At 47.0% G+C, this 18,768-nt stretch overlaps 1 protein-coding gene across 1 annotated transcript; it reads left to right on the forward strand.

Moving 5' to 3' along the window:
• The first annotated feature begins 707 nt into the window (after positions 1-707).
• Positions 708-10,107, forward strand: loxl5a (lysyl oxidase-like 5a). The gene is made up of 7 exons (XM_069186049.1): positions 708-2,613; positions 3,329-3,437; positions 4,542-4,679; positions 5,201-5,357; positions 6,504-6,599; positions 7,385-7,500; positions 8,386-10,107. The coding sequence occupies exons 1-7, from the start codon at positions 1,551-1,553 to the stop codon at positions 8,390-8,392; spliced, it is 1,686 nt and encodes a 561-aa protein (XP_069042150.1). The 5' UTR covers positions 708-1,550; the 3' UTR covers positions 8,393-10,107.
• Positions 10,108-18,768: the final 8,661 nt, after the last annotated feature.

Consider the following 18,768-nt stretch of genomic DNA (forward strand, 5'->3'; position numbering starts at 1 on the left):
TTGCAAAACTGTATATAAATATGTTTCCTGCTGAGCTCCCTAAATGTTGGCGGAAACGGGTTTTGTAGTGTAAACTCTGACGCCCAGCCCGGTGCCATCGAGGCGCGAACACGGTATCCGTGTTTGGGACACCGCACTGAGGATGTTGCCTGCAGACCCCTGTATTTCCGAAACGAGGTGAACCCATTTCTGTGCTCCAGACCTAAATGCGCAGGACTGTAAATTTGGTTTAATAAAACTAAAGTGATAAAACGACCGTCGGTGGCGCTTAGCGTTTCTCATTAATTAAGAAGTGACCAGTCAATAGAGGCCCTTTTAATTACTGCTTGATCCCATCAACTGAAGAAGGTCACTTCCTAGATCCGAAACAGTTCAGAACTACAGTTCTTCCCCGAATCCATTCAGGATCCAAAAAGGGGGTACAATACCCTCAATGGGACTTCGGTGTCTTTAGCTTTTGTAACGAGGTCATGAATCCACTCCATTGGGCTGCAAAGGAAGTAATATTCCATGCTGAAAAGAGATCAGCATGGAATAAACCTATGACTTGTTCCATAACTCTCCATCGTTGTGATTAATAACTCATATTAACAATGTGAAGGTGTGATCATATGCAGGAGCTGGTGTCTCTGAGTGAGTGTACGTGTGGGACGTGCGGTTTGAGGACCGTCTTCACCCCGTTAGAAGCGCGTAAACAGACGGAATAACGGGCATGTTTGTGTTTAGTTTTCTTGGCTTAGTTTTCAGGCAGAGCGCAAGACATGTCAAAAATAGGGCTTACACTTTTCTTCAAGGGATAGACTGAGCATCAGGTTCAGAAAGGCGCAATTAGAACCGGTTGTCTCAATTCAAATAAAGCTCATTTCCGAGTTGCCTCGCACTCTAGCACAGGGGGTTAAAAATCACAAAGTAATTTTTAGTTTATGCTAATTTTTTTAAGCTTTGGCAGAAAACTACTGTGCCGTGTTATTCTGAGCCTTAGGTGATGAAGGGAACACACATTTTGAGTGAAATTAGAAAAGGCATTTATTCTGGTTATCAGAAACGCGCTGTTTCTTCTCATTACAGAGCCTATACAGTAAGTACCCTCCAGTGAGACTCAATCAGGTGTCACGAATACGATGTTCCTATACAGCCACGTGTAAAATCGCTCGTCGCTCCCCCCAAATACCACCTATGCGCCAAAGTTTACTAGACAAATAATGTTGTGTAACTCATCTTCTGCGCGACCGTGGAGGGTTAACAGCAATCCTTTAAAAAGAAAAAAAAAACACGTCGTCTCTGCGTATACGTAAGCATAAACTTTTTTTTTTTTCCTCTTAAGAAATGTTAAAGCTTCACACACACACACACACCCCTCCGGCTTCAGCAGAGAACGATTCGGGCGACTTTTGAAGATGTGGAAACGCACGCTCGGTGTGTGATCGGATGAACGTTTTTCTCGGCTCTCGCACAGCCTGCGTCCCGCCGGACTCGGCTCAAGAGGGGCAGAGAGGAGACTGGTAGTCGCCGCTTGGGTGGTTGATGCCCTTGTGCGGAGGGCTGCTGCGATGGCTAAATGCGCGGTCTTGCTTCTGTACCTGCTGCACGGGTTAGCGCAGTTCGTAACGGGGCAGCGCCCCCCGACACGGGAGCGAGTCGGGCCGTGGAGGCAGAAGATCCAATGGGAAAATAATGGCCGGGTGTACAGTTTACTCAGCACCGGCTCCGAGTATCACCCAGCGGGACTATCGACGGTGAGGAGGAGAGGGTCTCAGATCTACCTGAGCACCAACCGGGAGGCTGGAGCGACTAACGGGGAACCTCCATTTAACAGCCACGCACTGAATTCGGGGTCCGGACCCCGAGCACCCAATCGGAGCCCGTCAGAGACGGCACAGCGAGGACCACCCGCTTCTGAACCCGACGTCTTGGGGCCCGACTCGGGTCTCTATATGATTGCCAGCAGCCGCGCGTCGGGCGCCAGGGGACTCCGGCCAGCCGGCTCCCCGGGCGCCCGCCGGGTCTCCCACCGGACCCACGGGGCGGTCAACGGCACTTCCGGAGCGGCGCCGGCCGAGACCTCGGGCAGCGGGGTGCCCCGGAGCGGGGGAACCCCCTCACGCGGAGACAGCAGCGTGTCTTTTCCCGGGAGGACCCCCGCGTCAGCCGCGAGAGCCGGCGCGGCCACCCGGGCTGCTGGGGCCAGCTCCAGCCTGGCGGAAAACCTGGAGCCCGGAGACAACGCCGCCAATAATATACCCGAGCTGCGCCACCTCCCGCCACCGCCACCGGGCCCGGGGCCGCGAAACGGCATCCCGGGCGCAAGAGCGGGGGTCAGCGGCCGAGGGAGCCCAGACGTCGACTCCATCACTCTCGCCGGGGAGGACCAGTTGCCCCCCAGCGCCGTGCTCGATCACCCCGGCAGGGCGGGGGCGGACGGAGCGCTGTCGGGGTCCGAGGAACCTCGAAGGCCGGAGGACATGGCGTCGGATGACCCCCGAAACCCCTATAAGAACAGCAGGAATACAGTCCTGTACAACATCTACTCTTCCGCTCCGGCAGGCGGGCGCACTCGGACCCGTGCGCGCCGCCCGCCCGAGACCGGGTTCGGAACCCGCAACTTCCAGAACGGTAAGAGGTTCCTCCACCTGGAGACTTCGTCACTTCAGCCAGCAGGACGACCAAAGTGAAGGCAAACCACAGTTCCGAAAGGTTATTAAATGCACAGAGTGAACACAATAAAGTTAAATCACTGGGCACGGCTCAGAGCGCACAAAGGGGCAACTTAAAAAAATCTCTCTATATATACGCTGTCTCGGGAAATCATTCAGATCCTTTTCAGGTTTTTGATTGTGGCTGGATTAGGGAGGCGACACATCTTTTTCCCCGATCAGTATTGTAATTGCGAGCTTTGTCAGCAGATCTCTTCGAGAAAGTCGAAACCTGAAACAACGCCGCACGCGCAAGTATTCAGACCCTTGTGCTGTGGCAGCTCGAATTGGACACGGGTGAAATAAATCGCCCCAGCGAGGATATAAAATGTGTATCATTTGTAATCCAGCAACATGTGAAAAAAAATTAAAGGTCTGAATACTTTTGCATGGCACTGTATAGTATAACACCCTCACAAATACGTATAGTGCTTTTCTGGACACTCCACTCAAAGGGCTTTACAGGTAATGGGGATCCCCTCCACCACCACCAGTGTGCAGCCCCACCTGGATGATATGTTTTCCCCAGAATGAAATCGGAGCCGAGGTCTGTCTGTTGACTCTCGATTACATGTCCAGGCTTTTGACGATGTGTACAACCGGGACCGTGAATGTGCGGTGTTTCTCTCCTCCAGGACTCCCTGACCTCGTGCCCGACCCCTACTACATCCAGGCGGCGACGTACATCCAGCGAGTGCAGATGTACGCGCTGCGCTGCGCGGCGGAGGAGAACTGTCTGGCCAGGTGAGCTGCCGCTTGCCCGCCTGATCGGTGTTCTGGCCTGAAAAAGCGGCTTTACCGCTGCAAACAGCGTGTGTGTGTGTGTGTGTGGGGGGGGGTGTAGTCTGCCTATTTGACTGAAATCGTGTGAATCCGCGCAGTCTTTAACCCCTGCTTCCTCGGCGGATATTGCGCACTGTTCCAGATAAGTAGCCGGAGATTTCGTTTAAAACTACGACGCTAGCAAGTGGAACAAGGTGAGTAAACGCACCTGCTGGAGAACAGAAAACTTTTTTTTTAATTAACGAGAAGCAGAACTGTGGGCACCGCTACCAGTCCGGTTGTCCAAAGGTTAACGCCGGCAGCCGCTGTGCCTGCCCGTGTGTCTGCCAGACTCCCTCGGCACCGCTCCTCCCTGGCGTATCCACTCCGATGATGGATGAACTGGGCCTGGCACAGAGGCTGCCCTCCCCCCGAGGCGTGCCGGCGCAAAGAGAGCCAACCGACACATTCCAGCCGGAGAAACAGCGCGCTTGACCTCCGGACTCTGAATGATGCGCCGGATTCCATTCGTAGAAGCAAAGTAACGCCTGACCCCAGCACTTCAGTCCCGGGTATCGCAGCGGGACCCAAGCAGGCCCCCTGTTCCTTGTGCGGGGAGTAAGCGGTTCTGCGAGCCCAAGTCCTTCCTGGAAAGGGCGGTGTACAGCCCTACCATTCACACGAGTCCGAACAAAAACCCGCTTTACGCGTTTAAAATCTACCTGAAATAAATCACCGATTTGCCTAACACGACCACAAAGGTTGTCGGTGTTGAATGAAACATGTTTTGCTTGATCCTGTCTTCCTCAGTCTGTGATGGTAATGTGAGTGTGGACAAAGGTTTCCAAAGCTGTTGGAGGCAAAGCAATATACCGGTATTCCCATGACCTATGATATCGCAGAATACAAAGTAAAATCAACTTTCCCTTCACCTCATAGAGGTATTTGGTTCACCCCTGTGCTTATTTTAATTTTCTAAATGAATTCTAATTCATTTGCTGGGATGCCTAAGTCTCCTTAAGCGCCGATCCTTCAATTAACTTTCAATGGCCAAAACGTGTTTATTTTCTATGCGATGTCTTCTAGGTCAGCCTACAGACCTGGGGTCAGAGATATTCACTATAGGGTGTTGCTACGGTTCCCTCAGAGGGTCAAAAACCAAGGAACAGCCGACTTTCTGCCCGTCAAGCCCAGACACCAGTGGGAGTGGCACAGCTGTCATCAGTAAGTAAGAGAGGGGTCCAAGGCGAAGGAGGAGCTGAGCGATTCCCCAGCAGACACACGCATGGCTGACACACACAGTACCTGCTGATCAGACACTGCCAATGCTGTGACACAAGGTGAAATTTAAAAACGTCTTTCATTTTGGGCCGAAGACATGAGAACCTAAGGCGAGGAGGTCGTTTGTATCCAAGCGAGATTTATCCGTCCGTTTCTTGAAAGAAGCTCAGGGTTCGAGATTCAACAGCATGAATGGGCAAGACAGTTCTAGATGTAAGAAGTGTTAGGAGTACAGTATGTCCTCAGTTATCAGGGCACTTGGGGGTTTCCAGTGTCCTAACATCTTAGCAAACAACTTCACGCAGGTCTTGGGTCAATATGGAGTGAATCTTGCCCTGTTGAGAAAACTCCTGAATGAGTTTCCGGTCTCTAGGGATACCCAGTACTGGTTAACATTCTGTGCTTTGGCCAGGAATCGTTTTCCATCTCTGGTCTCTCTCCCTCTCCCCCCTCTCACCTCTCAGACACTACCACAGCATGGACGCCTTCAGTAACTACGACCTGCTGGACGTCTCCACTGGCCGCAAAGTGGCGGAGGGCCACAAGGCCAGCTTCTGCCTGGAGGACACCAGCTGTGACCCGGGTTTCCGGCGGCGTTATGCCTGCACAGCGCACACGCAGGTGGGAGGCTGAACTGCACCCAGGGCTCCTCTGTGGCCTCAGGTTCTTGAGTGGATAGCATACAGCAGTGCGGGTGCTTCCTTAACTCCAGGTCAGGTGTAGAGATCCAAGACAAAAATTTCCACTTTGTAACAATATTACAAGCTGACAATGAGGATTGCTGTCAAATTATTTCTGATAGGAAGTTTCCCTCCTTACAACTGTTGCTAGTTGCCTTCAAAGGTTCAGTGGTCCCATTTGGCATTTGAACCCAGAGCCCTAACTTCTATTCCTCATTGCTCTAACTGCATTGATAATGTAATCCTGTTCTTGCACACTTGCATGCATAGCTCTCAATTTTCGAGAGCCCCTATGTCTGCTGGATTTTCTTTTAACTGGGCCCTAAATCACCAGTGCTAATTGCTGCCAGTAACTGACCTTCTTGCTGGTATACACTTTTTTTTAAACTCAGTCCTCGGTTTTAATTCTTCACTTTTTTTTAAGTGCATTTTTTCCAAAAACCACCAGCACTCAGAACTTTGTGCACGCTGTCCTCAGTGTGCTAATGAAGAATTTGCGCCCTAATTTCTGACTAAACAGCTAATAATCGGTTGATCAACTGGTGATGAACAGACACAGGTGGGAATGACACTGAGTGTTTGTCCTTCTGCTTCAGCCCAGTTGGTCATATTCCAGCAGGCACACCTGAGTGAGGGTAGTCCTGAAACATGCTGATTAGCACAGGGTTCATACCCATTACAAATTGAATTCAACATTTTAAAGAAATGAAACCGAATTAAAAAAAAGGCCTCAAATAGAAGACTGAAATAAATTGAGTTGTTTAAAGCCATTAGCAAGTTCACGTCAGGTGCTTTGTCAATGTTTGGAATAGCTGGGGAGAGAAGTTTGTAACCCGCTTGGTGAGTGGGCAGCCTCTTGGCCTCAGCACGAGGAGACTGGAGCCCCATTCAGAGAGAAGTGAGCATGCAGGGGGCAGGAGGGATGCTTGAGCCGAATGTTTCAATAGATACATCTGCTTTCTGTCACGCTGGCAATCAGGGGCAGCTGTGTGAGATTGGCTCGCCATTACTACCCCTCCAAAAATTCAGGTAATAACTTCCTTTAAAGGCCTGAGTGAATGTCCCATAATTGTCTTGCATGGTGCAGGGCCTGGGGCCTGGCTGCTATGATACCTACAATGCCAACATCGACTGCCAGTGGATCGACATCACAGATGTGCCACCAGGGAACTACGTCCTCAAGGTGAGATCCTCCCTTTCTTTCCCAGAGTTCGCCATTTGTTTCCCAGTGATACATGAGGGCTGGTTTTGATGTGTGGCAAAATCTTCATTTATGTTTGTAAAAAAAACTGCGTTCTGTGTACTTACAGTATAATAAGCAAAAATAGCAAAGCATAACAGTAATTCTCATAATAACAGGAAAAATACTATGTTAGGTAACGGCTGATTTCTCAGGATCCTGGACCACTGTCTCAAAAAGTCTATGAACGCCCACACAGGGGAGAAATGTACCCTCTGCCAGACAGAGACACTGGGGACTATAGACTCCCTCCCCAGTACAGCGGGTAAATATTGACTCTGCGCTCTATAAAGTCTGCAGCCACTGTGGAGCCTTCCTCACCTCATGTCTCAAGGAGAAGACCGATTTTAAATTGTCCTGACCAGAGTAGGCAATGACAGGGATTTGTCAGTTTGCTGAAGCTACACTGAAACACTGAGCGCTAACGAGGTCCATGCTAAATGAGGCAGAAGATACAAAAATAAAGATGTCTACATGAATGATGATAATCGATGGGCATTTTAGAGGAAGCCAGGAGGGAAAGAACAACAAGCAATGGATTGCATGCCTATGTAACAGGGTTTGCAAAGGGTTTCTCTTTCTGAAAAGAGAATCCCTCCAGCAGTGGGACTGCGGCCTGTCATCCTGCAGCCCCGCAGACAGGCCCTACAGTGGGATCACTCTTGGGGTGTCCAGATGTCAAGCGGCGCCTGCAGCTCTGAGGTAACCCATGTTTTCTCCGCCACCAGGTCACAGTGAACCCCAATTTCCAAGTTCAGGAGACGGACTTCTCCAACAACGTCGTGAGGTGTGATATAACGTACACGGGCTCTTACGTCTCGACGCGCAACTGCAGGATAACTGGGTAGGAATGGCTTTTCCATTGTGCGGAAATGGCAGAGTTTCCCTTACCCCACCACTAGCTGTATCAGCCAGGCCTTGCCCGCAGGGCGGTGTCGGAAAACAGGAGTGGGGTAACTGCCATTCGGATTCGGGATGGCAGCCTTGTTCCGGACAGCAGGGGACACGCACTCTGAGTGCGGGCTGAGCTCCGTGGCCCGAACGTTATACAAGGCTGAGTCTGGGTCACTATATACCAGAGAGTGCTTCTGGGATAGCAATGAGGTTAGCAGGCCAGGGCTTTTCGGCAAACCGCGATCCTGTGACTTAGCCAGAACACATCCTGTAGGTAGGAGATCTGAGCCTCAGAGCAGTTGGCAATTCCATCTTGGGTTGGCATATTATTGCAAACAACCGAAAATCTGAATTTTAGGAAGAATGACGGCTGCTCTGTGGTGGCATTGTGCTGCGGGGGTTAGCGTTGCAGCCTTCAATTCCAGCCCTGGGATGCTGTCTGTGTGGAGTTTGTATGTGCTCCCCGGGTTTTCATGTTTCCTACTGGTGCTCCAGTGTTCTCCCACAGTCCAATGGAAATTTGCCCTGGTGTGAGTGTGTGTTGCCCTGCGACGTGTACCCCACCTTGTGCCCGTTGCTTGCTGGTATAGACTCGGGCTCCCCCTGCAACCCTGAATTGGAAGAAGCGGTTTGAAAATGGATGGACGGACAGCTGTTCTGGCCAAGCAAGCGAAAAGGATCTTCTTTGCATGCTGGTTCTATTCCAGACGCAACTGAAGATTTCAAGTGGGATGAAAAATACTTACAAGATTATCGCGCTGCAGCTCAGCCATGATTTTGTTTTTCATGTTTTGATGTGTGACTTGTTCCTCTTGTTCCCTTTCTGTTTTCACAGATACTAAATCAAACACAGTTCTAAAATTTCAAAAGTGCTCATTCTTGCTGGCTACATCTTCCCTGACGAGGCAGGCCTGACAGAGGACCCTGTCTCGCTTACAATTGCCTTTTCTTTTACATACTGATTCATCCTCCTAGCAGAGGTAACTCGCCAGATTTAGATTATCGTCACATGTCTGTTAGTAGCACTATTTTTGAGTCTGTTATCTGGTCATCTATTACAGTACTGTATTTTGTTCTCTCATAAATCTGTGACAATGTGTACAAAACGCAAAGGATTATGATAGCTCTTTAGTGACCAAGAGATGTTGCTTTTTCCTTCAATGCATTTCTGTAGTTTAGTCACATCTTCTGTTTGTGTAATACAGTCTTCAGCATTGCCTTGTAACATAGGCAGAGATATTCCAGATTTTTCTATATGTTAGGAGCAAAAAGACAACTGTTGTGGGATGAAACTGAGGCCGTGTATGCCAGGAGATCGTTTGGAGAGAAGAAAAGTTATTATTGGAGGCAAAGTCTATGATTACACTTTTGTATCTGGTATTGATTCCCTATCCCCTAGAAGCTAAGTCAGTTCTAAATCGGAAAATGACTAAAATTAGTATCCAATACTCTGAACACTTTTGAAACTGCATTTAACAATCAAAATAAACCAATCAGTGACTGTAATATACATGGTAAAGTATGTTGAAAATAAAAACATTTTAGTAAACAAACACAGGTAATTGTTTTTTTCAGAACTGAGCCAAAACAGTCATGATTGAAACCTGATCAGTCTGGGAACAGTGGCAGTATTAAAATATTAATGTATGAGTTCATGCATGTATAGAGACAGTCTTTGCCAGAAACCTTTTCAAGAGCCCAGGCTGCTGAAGAAGCAAAACAGGACTTGAAACCTTTTATTTTAAGTGAGTTTTTGGATCCTAATGTGTAATGAGTGTATTCAGCTTTTTTGCTCTGTTATCATATGTAAAACACTTTTTCTATGAGCTGTGTAAAACACGCATGGTTCTGTCATTTGTTTTTCATTATTTGTAAGGAATTTGCAATAAACTGTCTTTTGTAAAACGTGTAAGATATTAAATCAAAACTTGTATTCTGCATTCCAGTGGGGAGCACAGACACAAATACTCCTTTTCAATTGCACCTCAGTCTGTTCTGTGTGTCATATGAAAGTCAGGTTGGGACTGGATTTACATTTTTGAAAGCCATAACCATTCTATGTATCAGCCATCCACCTAAGAAAGTTCTGCTCTTTATGCAGAAAACATCTGCTGGTTAGATTACCTTGTTCACTAATAACCTAGTTACTTTCACTGGGCAAGAATTTCAAATGATGCTTGTGTTACCTCATTAACGCACTGTTTGTCTGAGAATTTTATGCAGTCAGTGTTATTGAGTAACTCCAATGAAACGGGAAGTTAATGTGCAGTATAATGAAAGTTCCAGTTGTGTGATTTCTTCAGTATTTGCCCACGTGTACAAAGATTTCCCCACAGCTGGAACAGGGAAGTTTAGACTGAAATGTGATTATTGTAAAGTCAAAGTTGTCTGGGGGAGCAAGCATTCTAATTAAAATCAATGTTACATACTGTACATGTGGTATTTTTCTGTTAACCACACTCGCATTATAACCCGAACTTAACTCCGAGCTCCAGTTAAAAAACAAACTTTTGTTAAATGCCTGTACTTCTTTGTTGTTTTTCTTTTTCCCTACACAAATAAAGCATTCTTGGCTTACAAAGGGGATCACTCCACAGTCCAGTCTGCGAAACAGGCTGCTGCCGTCTCGGATTGAAGATGAAGAAAGCTAGTGTTTCTTGGCTTCTCGGCCTGACTTCTTGACATTTCTAGTGTAGACATTCCTCCTGAAATTTTTGGTGTAGACATTCCTGAAACTGTGCTCACAGTCGGCCTGACTCCTATTCCTCTCTTTGTGCTGCAGACCGCAGACGAGCTGCACGTGGAGAGACGCTACGAACCAAGGTTGTGCAACAGTTACCACAACCCTAGGCGTAGTGCCGTGGTTTCGTTCAGGGAGTAAACACAACAATTCATTGCAAATTAAAGAGCCCTGCTAAGGATGTGAAAATTTCTTTTTTAACATTAGGGTTTTGGTTTTTCAAAAACCATGTTGAATTTATTCTGCCAAAAACCACTTGATGAATGTAATTGTGTTAAGGTAATGTGTTGTTGGCCTGACAACTGATAAAAAAATGGAGACCTCTTACATTTTCTTTGGCACGTAAGGTTAGATTATTCGATTTAGATTAGATGATGATGTAATAACAATAATCTATACATTGGAAAGAAGAAGAAATAAGAAATAAAAAAAATCCTTGCTCTTATAACTGGGATTGTGAGCCAAGGGAGAGCTCTATCATTTAAATTCAATCCTTTTAACCCCAGTCACTGCAGACAAGGTAGACGGTCACCTGGGGGTGGGGGCAGTTTAAAGAGTAATCTGGAAAAAGACAAACACTGGCCATGCCATCTTCAAAACTTCAGGATGACCAAAGGCAGGAATTTTGCTGGGGTCGATTTTCCTGCTTGTTCTTCCAGACCATGATTGTCACGGAGGATGTAAGGGCCTGCTCTAACTTCAGAGAGGTGCTGAGCCCACTCCAGCAGCAGAAGAGGGAACAGAAGGAGGCTGTTTGCTGACGAGGACCTGAGAACTTGGAGTTCGGAGGATATGGAGCTGTCGTGCTATATTTACTGAAGCCACCAGCACTCTGAGGGAATGAATGTGTCCTTTTCTTTCGGCTGTAAAAACGAGCCCAATCCTCAAAGCCGAACTTTTTTCCCATCTTTTACTCTAACTAACTGTAACCTCCCCAAAAAACCCCCAGACAAGGTGGTGAATTATGGTAAGACATAGAGAGATGAAATTCGTTTCCCATAGTTATTTTCACTTGAGCTTTTTCTCAGGGTGTCAAAGAAAGGTAAATTATACTTAAAGGATAATTACTTGTCATTTCTTAAAACAATTATCCACCATTATTCATGCATGCCAGAGAGACAGAGGATAGATTCTGCACCTTTGGGCTTTTGATGGATTTGAAGGCTTCATTTAAAAGAAAAAGAATTGCACAGATGTTGACCTGCAGGAATTCGAAAGGGGTTTTGCGTTTGCTTCTCTGTAAAATGCCAGCCGCCAGTCCTCCAACAATGTTGTGAAACAGAAACAATGTGAGCTGCAATTTTTCGTTTGATCTCTTTCATTTTGGATGCGCCCACATGCAGAGTCCAGTGTGTGGGATGGCAGCTGCAGTAATTGAAGATGTGAAAATGAAAAAAATAACAACACATAAATTCAAGTGGTTTACACTGGACTCCGCAGTGGTTAGCATCTGCCAGATTATCTTCAGTGTTTTTCAAGCTGTCTGGAAAGCAGTGTCTCCTCACCGCTGAACTCCTTTCTCTTCTGTCTAGGAATTCCAGACCCATATTTACCCGCAGTGCTGTTTTATCCACACCTCAGTTCAGGGGTGTTTATTAAAAAGTTAGCCCAGCGTGTCATCCTACTCCTGCGTCCCTGGAGATTAACGGAGACAGGAGTTAAAGTCAGTGAGCAGGACTAAAAAAAGACATTTGACAAACGGGGGGACTGCGCAGGAAATAGATACCCTCCCTTTTTCTGTCGTTTCAGGCATGCCAAAGCAAAAATAAAGTTCCACAAGTTTGCTCAGCTGTGATGTGGACACACGGCGCGACTCTGGAGACAGGACTGATCTCTGTCATCACCAGCCATCCAAACACAGCAGGAGCAAAGTAACAAAGGGTGCCACAGGTCTCCGGCAGGGACTGTGTCAACCCATCTATCTGCTAGAGATAGATCTGGAACCAGAATAAAGCACAGTGATCAGAGATTCTCCCGTCATGGCCAGGCTCCCTGAGTCTCTACATAGGAGCAGATTTATATCTCTCTAAATGTGAACATCTCTTCCTGTGTCCTGATAATAACTGAAAGGATTGTGTGAGATTTCCACTAAAACACTAAATGCTAGTTCATGCGCTAGGGTGTTCCACAGAGCAGGTTTATGGTTTACTGGCTGATTGAGACTTGTTATCAATCACATTGAGAATGTCAAGATGAATGACAAGAGAACGGCCCAGTTTGACAGGCTGTTGTTCATGGTCAAATGCCATCAGTCTGGGGATCAGTGCAAACTCACAGAAGATGAACTGTCACATTGATATTTGCAACTCAGGAGCTGATGCCTATTAAGTGCCACAAGCTCTTATAGTGATGCTCATAAACTGTGATTATATGATTGATCTATGGATCAAACTAGTCAAAAGGCCTATCGGTATGACAGCAAACCAGTAACAGGAAGCCTAACCAGATCCCCATGTGTAGTCAAAACCAGGGCTACCAATGCAAGGACCAATGCAATATGCCAGTATCAGGGATGAAAGCAGTTGAACGTGCAGCCCTGCCACAATGGCCTGCAGCAGTCTGGATGAGATGGCAGCCTAGCTCTGCTTGCAGGGAGCAGAGAAATTCCACAGATGCTGTGTCATCCGGGCAGAAAGCCCTGAGCTCAGCAAACAACACCTATCAGCCATAACGTACAGCAAAGAAGCTGGCCAGACCTTTGCAGCATGTGTACCGGCCAAGTCACTGGACAGAGGATTGCGCAGAGATCATCAGAGAAGCGGATTGGAACGGTCTCATTCAGCACTCCAAGGTTAAGTGTGTCATAATGATAAAAGTCCCACACCTTAACTGGTTTAATCCGATACAGGGTCGCAGGAGAGCCAGAGCCTATCCCAGCAAGCAACAGCTGCAAGGCGAGATACATCCTGGACAGGATACCAGGGCATCACAGAGCAACACACAGACACACTCACCCCAGGCCCAGTTTACCCAGAAGATAATTAATCTACCAGCACAGCTTTGGACTGTGGGAGGAAACCCACATCCAAACTCCATGCAGATAGCACCCCAGGTACAGAATTTAAACCCGGGCCCAAGTCACCCCAGTTGGGTTTATATTCAGTAAAAGTTACAAAATGCTCGGCTTTAGCAACATACAATTTATTTTCTAACTTGTTTATGTTTGTGGCCAAGAGCTTAGAGGGCAGATTGATGTTAATCACCTGCTCTGATACCGTTTCCTTCCCATTTTAGTTTTCTGTAGCTGCTGCTTTAAGTCAGTCCTTTAACTGAGGTCACTAAAGTGAGGTCTAGTGCAAGCCTTCTCGATGTAACTTTCCACATATTCAGAGCAACCGCATTCGAGGAGTCAGATACGACTTCACTGGTCACCGGATCTGGAATATGTAAGGTATCCAAGGGGAAAAGGAGTCCTTGTCTGTTTTAATTCTGCTACTGGGCCTTCTTGGCAGGCCAAGACATTAAAGAAAGAGGAATAAGACAGGTTAAGATTTTAACAATGCATAATGCATATACATTCATTTCCACAAGAATAGGAGTTGGAGCTCAGTGAATCGTACTTATTTCTGCTGCTGTCAGTCCTGGATTCCTGGAAAATCATACAGGTGCCTGGGACTGGACCCTCCTTCAAGCTACTCTTCCTATCCTCCAGGGATTTGTCCCCGCTGGACTCTAGGACCATTATCTTTCCATAAGAAGCTCCTGGACACCCGTGTCTGCGCCAAACAAGGTTCAATCCACACTGGCTACCCACTGAATGGAATTCCAAGGCAGACAAACACATTCACCCATAAATCTGTCCATTGTTTAGGCATCCATCCTCCTAGTGACCTTTTCCATTTTCCACACACATGCCCTTTTCAGCGTAGGACTTCTGCTCCAAAACGCTTTTTTCCACTCTTCCTAAATATTTGCTCTGCTCTCCTAACACTGTGCGGAGATTCCTTATAGAAATAAATCCTCAGCACCGGCATCTTAGTTACAGTTTCTATGGACGTATGTCTAGAAAGATCGATCCCCATTCTTGACAGAGGTTAATGTAGACAGAGGGCAGGATTCCTGCAGCTGGTAAGAGAAGAGAAAAGCTGCCTTGTGCCTTCCGTGTGATTCATCCCTGTGATCAGTGGCGTACCGGGAAAGAGGTGTGCTGTGTTGGTGATATAAAAGGATACTGTGCTGCAATGGAACCCCCTCACACCCAAAGTCAGACTTTGTTACATGTCTGACAGCCGTTAGGACAGATGTCCAGGAGGCACGGCGGCATTGTAGTTAGCATTGTTGTCTTGCAGTGCCGGAGCTCTGGGCTCAATTCTGGACCACGGGTGCTGTCTGGGGGGAGTTTGCATGTTCTCCCATGTTTGTGTGGGTTTCCTCTGGGCGATTTGGTTTTCCCCCCACAGTTGAAAGACATGCCGGCAGGTCAATTGGCTTCTGGGAAAATTGGCCCTGGTGTGAGTGTGTCTGTGTGCCCTGTGATGGACTGACTGGTGTCCTGTCTAGGGTGTACCTGGACTTGTGCCTGTTGCTTGCTAAAATAGGCTCCAGCTTCCCTGTGACTCTAAATTGGATTAAGTGGTTAGAAAGTGGATGGAATGCCAGTTTTACGCTCTGTTTTGGGGCTTTTTATATTCTGAGAAGATCCAGCTTCACACACCATACTTCATGCATGCATGCCTCTAAAACTGAAAGCAAGGGAAATCCGGATGAAACAGCACAGTGATGTGGGTATGCGACTCCGGAGAAGAGAATCCAATTCAGCACGATGAACTGGATGATCTCTTCTTATCTGAGCCCTGCCTGATGGCCTGAGAGATAGGTCTCTCAAGGCGGTGCTGCTTGAGGAGTCCTTGCGGGAAGACAACAAACAAAGGAAGGGGCCAGTGAGTTCGGCATGGCAGAAGACAGCTCGTCCACCGACCACAGATGTCTTTTACCACTCCTCAGATGGGATACTGGGGGTGTTCCCAGCTGTTGTGGGAAAGCAGGAATGTTGCAGTGGGCCGATATGGATGCCTCCACTTCCAGCCTGCTCCCATCCTGGGACAATTTGTACATCCTTGCTGCGTCTGGAGCACCACAGTGCCCGCCTCACAGCTGCTCTGCCAGCACCAGGCCATTGCCACAGCATCTGTGCCACAGGGGACAGCTGGGTGAATGTCTCGGACAGAATCTCTGTTTGTTATTTGTGGTCCAGTGCTGTCTCGCTGTTTCAACATACAAGAGGCAACGCAGCCAGGTCAGTACTGAGCCCTGTCTGTCTGACCGGCTGTATGAAATACTGGGTAGACCAGACTGCCACCCAGCCCCAGCCTGTGGGCAGCCCCTCACTGCCAGCCTGAGCCCCTTGCAACTCTCTTCTGCACAGCAGATTCAGCGTTGCTCCTGTACCGAATCCATCCTCGTTACCGTCCAATCACACCTAACAGCCTTACCCTCAGCGACATACATACTTGATGGCTTATTCTGAAGGTGTGCTGGCTGGACTCTGTCAATGCTTTTGAGGACGTATCAGATCCCTTCATAATTAAATTCTTTCTCTGATCCAGTTCCTTCAGCCAATCAGTGTAGGATATTCCTTTATGTCCTGGAATATACCCGGATTCTCTTCTGTAGACTAATTCTAGTGCAGCAGTCTCTTTAATGTAATGTGTATGATTGTACACAATATTCTAAATTAGGTCTTACTAGACCGTTATACAATTTTGACAGACTGTAATCTCCCTTGACATGAATTATATACTTTCCCTATATAAAACAATTACAGACTTACATTAATCAACCAAAATGCCTAAATATACATTTAATTCCCCTTGATTGCAATTGTCCTAATAAACCTAGAATTACAGTACTTCCATGTTTGTTTTTCATCACAATTGTTTGAGAAGACTTAATCTTGTGACAAAAAGCTTTGAAAATTCCAATAGTTGTGTGCTGAAATGCAACCTAATAGCTAAAAACCATAAACAATAAAGCACAATGATGTCATTCTCAAGTTATTTTTCTCTAGTTTCTTGGTAAAAAAATGAATTGCTCCTCACTCATGCTGCTTTGGGTGGTTTACATTAAAACACTGCACCTTGGCTACCTTGCTAGAGGCAGCAAACCTGGTTTACAATGTGTCTTTCTGTATGGTACATGTTTGCACAATTTCAGGCATCCTGAACTTTGAACTTAAAGAGCATTAGTGAAAGTTAGCACACGGCCTCACACTTCTGCCTGACTTTCCAGCACTGAGCTACTGACCTAACTGAGTCCCACACTCACTTGCAGCTGAGTTTTGTTGGAGGGAGTAGGGATGATTAATAGAGTCTATCCAGGCACCCCCCTATACCCCACCCTGCTCACATTAACAAATATAAGAAAGACTTAAATTCATAATATAATTAACAGAAACTACGTTATGGGGCTGAGAGTTTTTTTTCTGCAAAGCAAACTTACACTTGCACCTATTTACACAGCTGGCTGTTTTATAAGACCAGCGCAGATGAAGGACATTGCCCAGGAACAAGAGGAGAGTTTCTCCAGAGCTGGAGATGAGGGGAAAGTGCATGAGAGGATGGAAGAAGGGACATCATGCAGGAGGGATGAGAATCTCAGACAAGACTTAAATAAACAGAGAAGCCGACAGCAGAGTGCCAGCTGCCCCTCTACCACTGCTGTGTGAAAATAAAGGCAGCTCTTTGAGGAGGTGTCTGTCAGACAACCGTCCCAGGACGCGTCTGAGCTGCGGCGCGAGACCTGAGGGACGTGAGCAGCCGAAAGCTGGTGGGAAATTGTGGCTCAGCTCTGCCGAAATGTAATCAAAAACGGAGCGCAACATTCCTTCAGCAGAACATATCGCACAAACAGCAGGAGATTAACTTAGCGGGTTTCTGAGTTATTATTGGAGAGGTAAGACCGTTTGTAACCAAATGCTGTATTTTTAAAAAATGTTTTGTCCTGTGTGCTTACTGAATAAGAATCTAGTCATACACAGCACTGCAACCCAGGACTGTCCAGGTTTTGGTGCACCACATGCCCAGCTATGTATTTAAATGGCAAATGGCTAATGAACATTAAATCATTAGAGATATGTGCATACGAGGGTGATCCATATCATGTCCAGCTGGCCTAGTGCTGTCTGAAGGCCACAGCCCCTGAAAACCTGTTGGTTATGGGCTTAACTGGAGCAATTTTCAAGCTTGAATTGGGTCACTTTGAGCTTAGTTAGAATTAACAACTGCAGACACACTGGCCTTCCAGGACTGGAGTAGGAGCCATCCTGTCCTAAGATGCAACCTGTCTAATTAATGTTCCGTCCTGGAGGGTTGGTGTGTCGGCATGGGTTTTCATTCCAGTTCAGCTTCTGACACAGTAACTTCATTTAGCTCCCCATCAGCATGATTGCTCGGGTTTCACAACACATCTCTGTCCTACAGGCACAGGCGCTTTAAAGAGACCTAGTCATCTGACAGCAGTCATCCAGGACCGAGATCCACAGCCCGGTTTAGCGTTAAGAGTAATAGGCATTCAGCCAGGGGAAAGCTACGAATTCCGCAGTGTTCTGGAGCGACCGGAGTGCCCTCTAGTGGTACAAGTAAATATTGCTTAACCAGACAAGAGTCTATACGAGTAGGTTCTCAACCTTGATACACTGTACGAGTCTTTGGTAACAATGTATTATTTATAGTTAAGGGGGGTAGCTGCGTCAGCATGCGTAGGCTGCAAAGGAACAAGTAATAGGTTTATGCCATGCTGAAGAGAGAAGAGAGAAAACACAACGTTTCGGCCGTGGCGCCTTCTTCAGGTGTCAGGTGAAAGCATGAAAAAATGTATCATGTTGGAAATCGTAAAAGACGTTACTTCAAAATGCATTTTTTTTCTAAGTAGATCTATTACATACCTATTTTCGTGATTAAATTTACAGTATGTAAATCTCTGATATTCCCAGGGCGCTTCTCAAAAAGAGTAGGGGTGTTACCCTGGTGTCATGGCCAGTTTCCCCCTGGACTTTACCACTCATGGCCTCCCAGTAATCCCCATCTCTGAACTGGCTTCATCACTCTGCTCTCCTCCCCACTGAGAGCTGGTGTTGGGGGAGCGGACTGGCGCATCATCCAGGTGGGGCTGCACACTGGGGGTGGTGGAGGGGATCCCCATGACCTGTAAAGTGTCCAGCAAACCGCTATATAAGTGTATTATTATTATTTAAAACGTTTGGTTAGTGGCCACGTTTAACCTGTTTTGTGGAATATAACTGGATTTTAATAATATCGACATCTCACACAAAGCGAACAATCTCGAGAAGCAATACTGAATAAGAACCTATTTCAAAACGCGGGGCAGTCATATTGTTACTCTTTTCAAACCAGGTGTGGTGACAAAAGCGCCCGACTTCCACAGAGCGGCTGTGCACAGACCCAGCTGGAAAACGGCTTTTTAGTTGCGCATCTACTACCGTAAACCCAAGTAGCTACTCCTTTACTACGGATACTACGG

The sequence above is a fragment of the Lepisosteus oculatus genome, chromosome 29, assembly GCF_040954835.1.
Source record: "Lepisosteus oculatus isolate fLepOcu1 chromosome 29, fLepOcu1.hap2, whole genome shotgun sequence".
In the NCBI taxonomy this organism is placed as follows: Eukaryota; Metazoa; Chordata; class Actinopteri; order Semionotiformes; family Lepisosteidae; genus Lepisosteus; species Lepisosteus oculatus.

Excerpts from the sequence above, each read along its gene's own strand:
- loxl5a (XM_069186049.1), top strand. The coding sequence starts at position 1,551 with ATGGCTAAATGCGCGGTCTTGCTTCTGTACCTGCTGCACGGGTTAGCG. Across the intron at positions 2,614-3,328 it reads AACCCGCAACTTCCAGAACG|GACTCCCTGACCTCGTGCCC; the intron begins GTAAGAGGTTCC and ends TCTCTCCTCCAG. Across the intron at positions 3,438-4,541 it reads GAGGAGAACTGTCTGGCCAG|GTCAGCCTACAGACCTGGGG; the intron begins GTGAGCTGCCGC and ends GATGTCTTCTAG.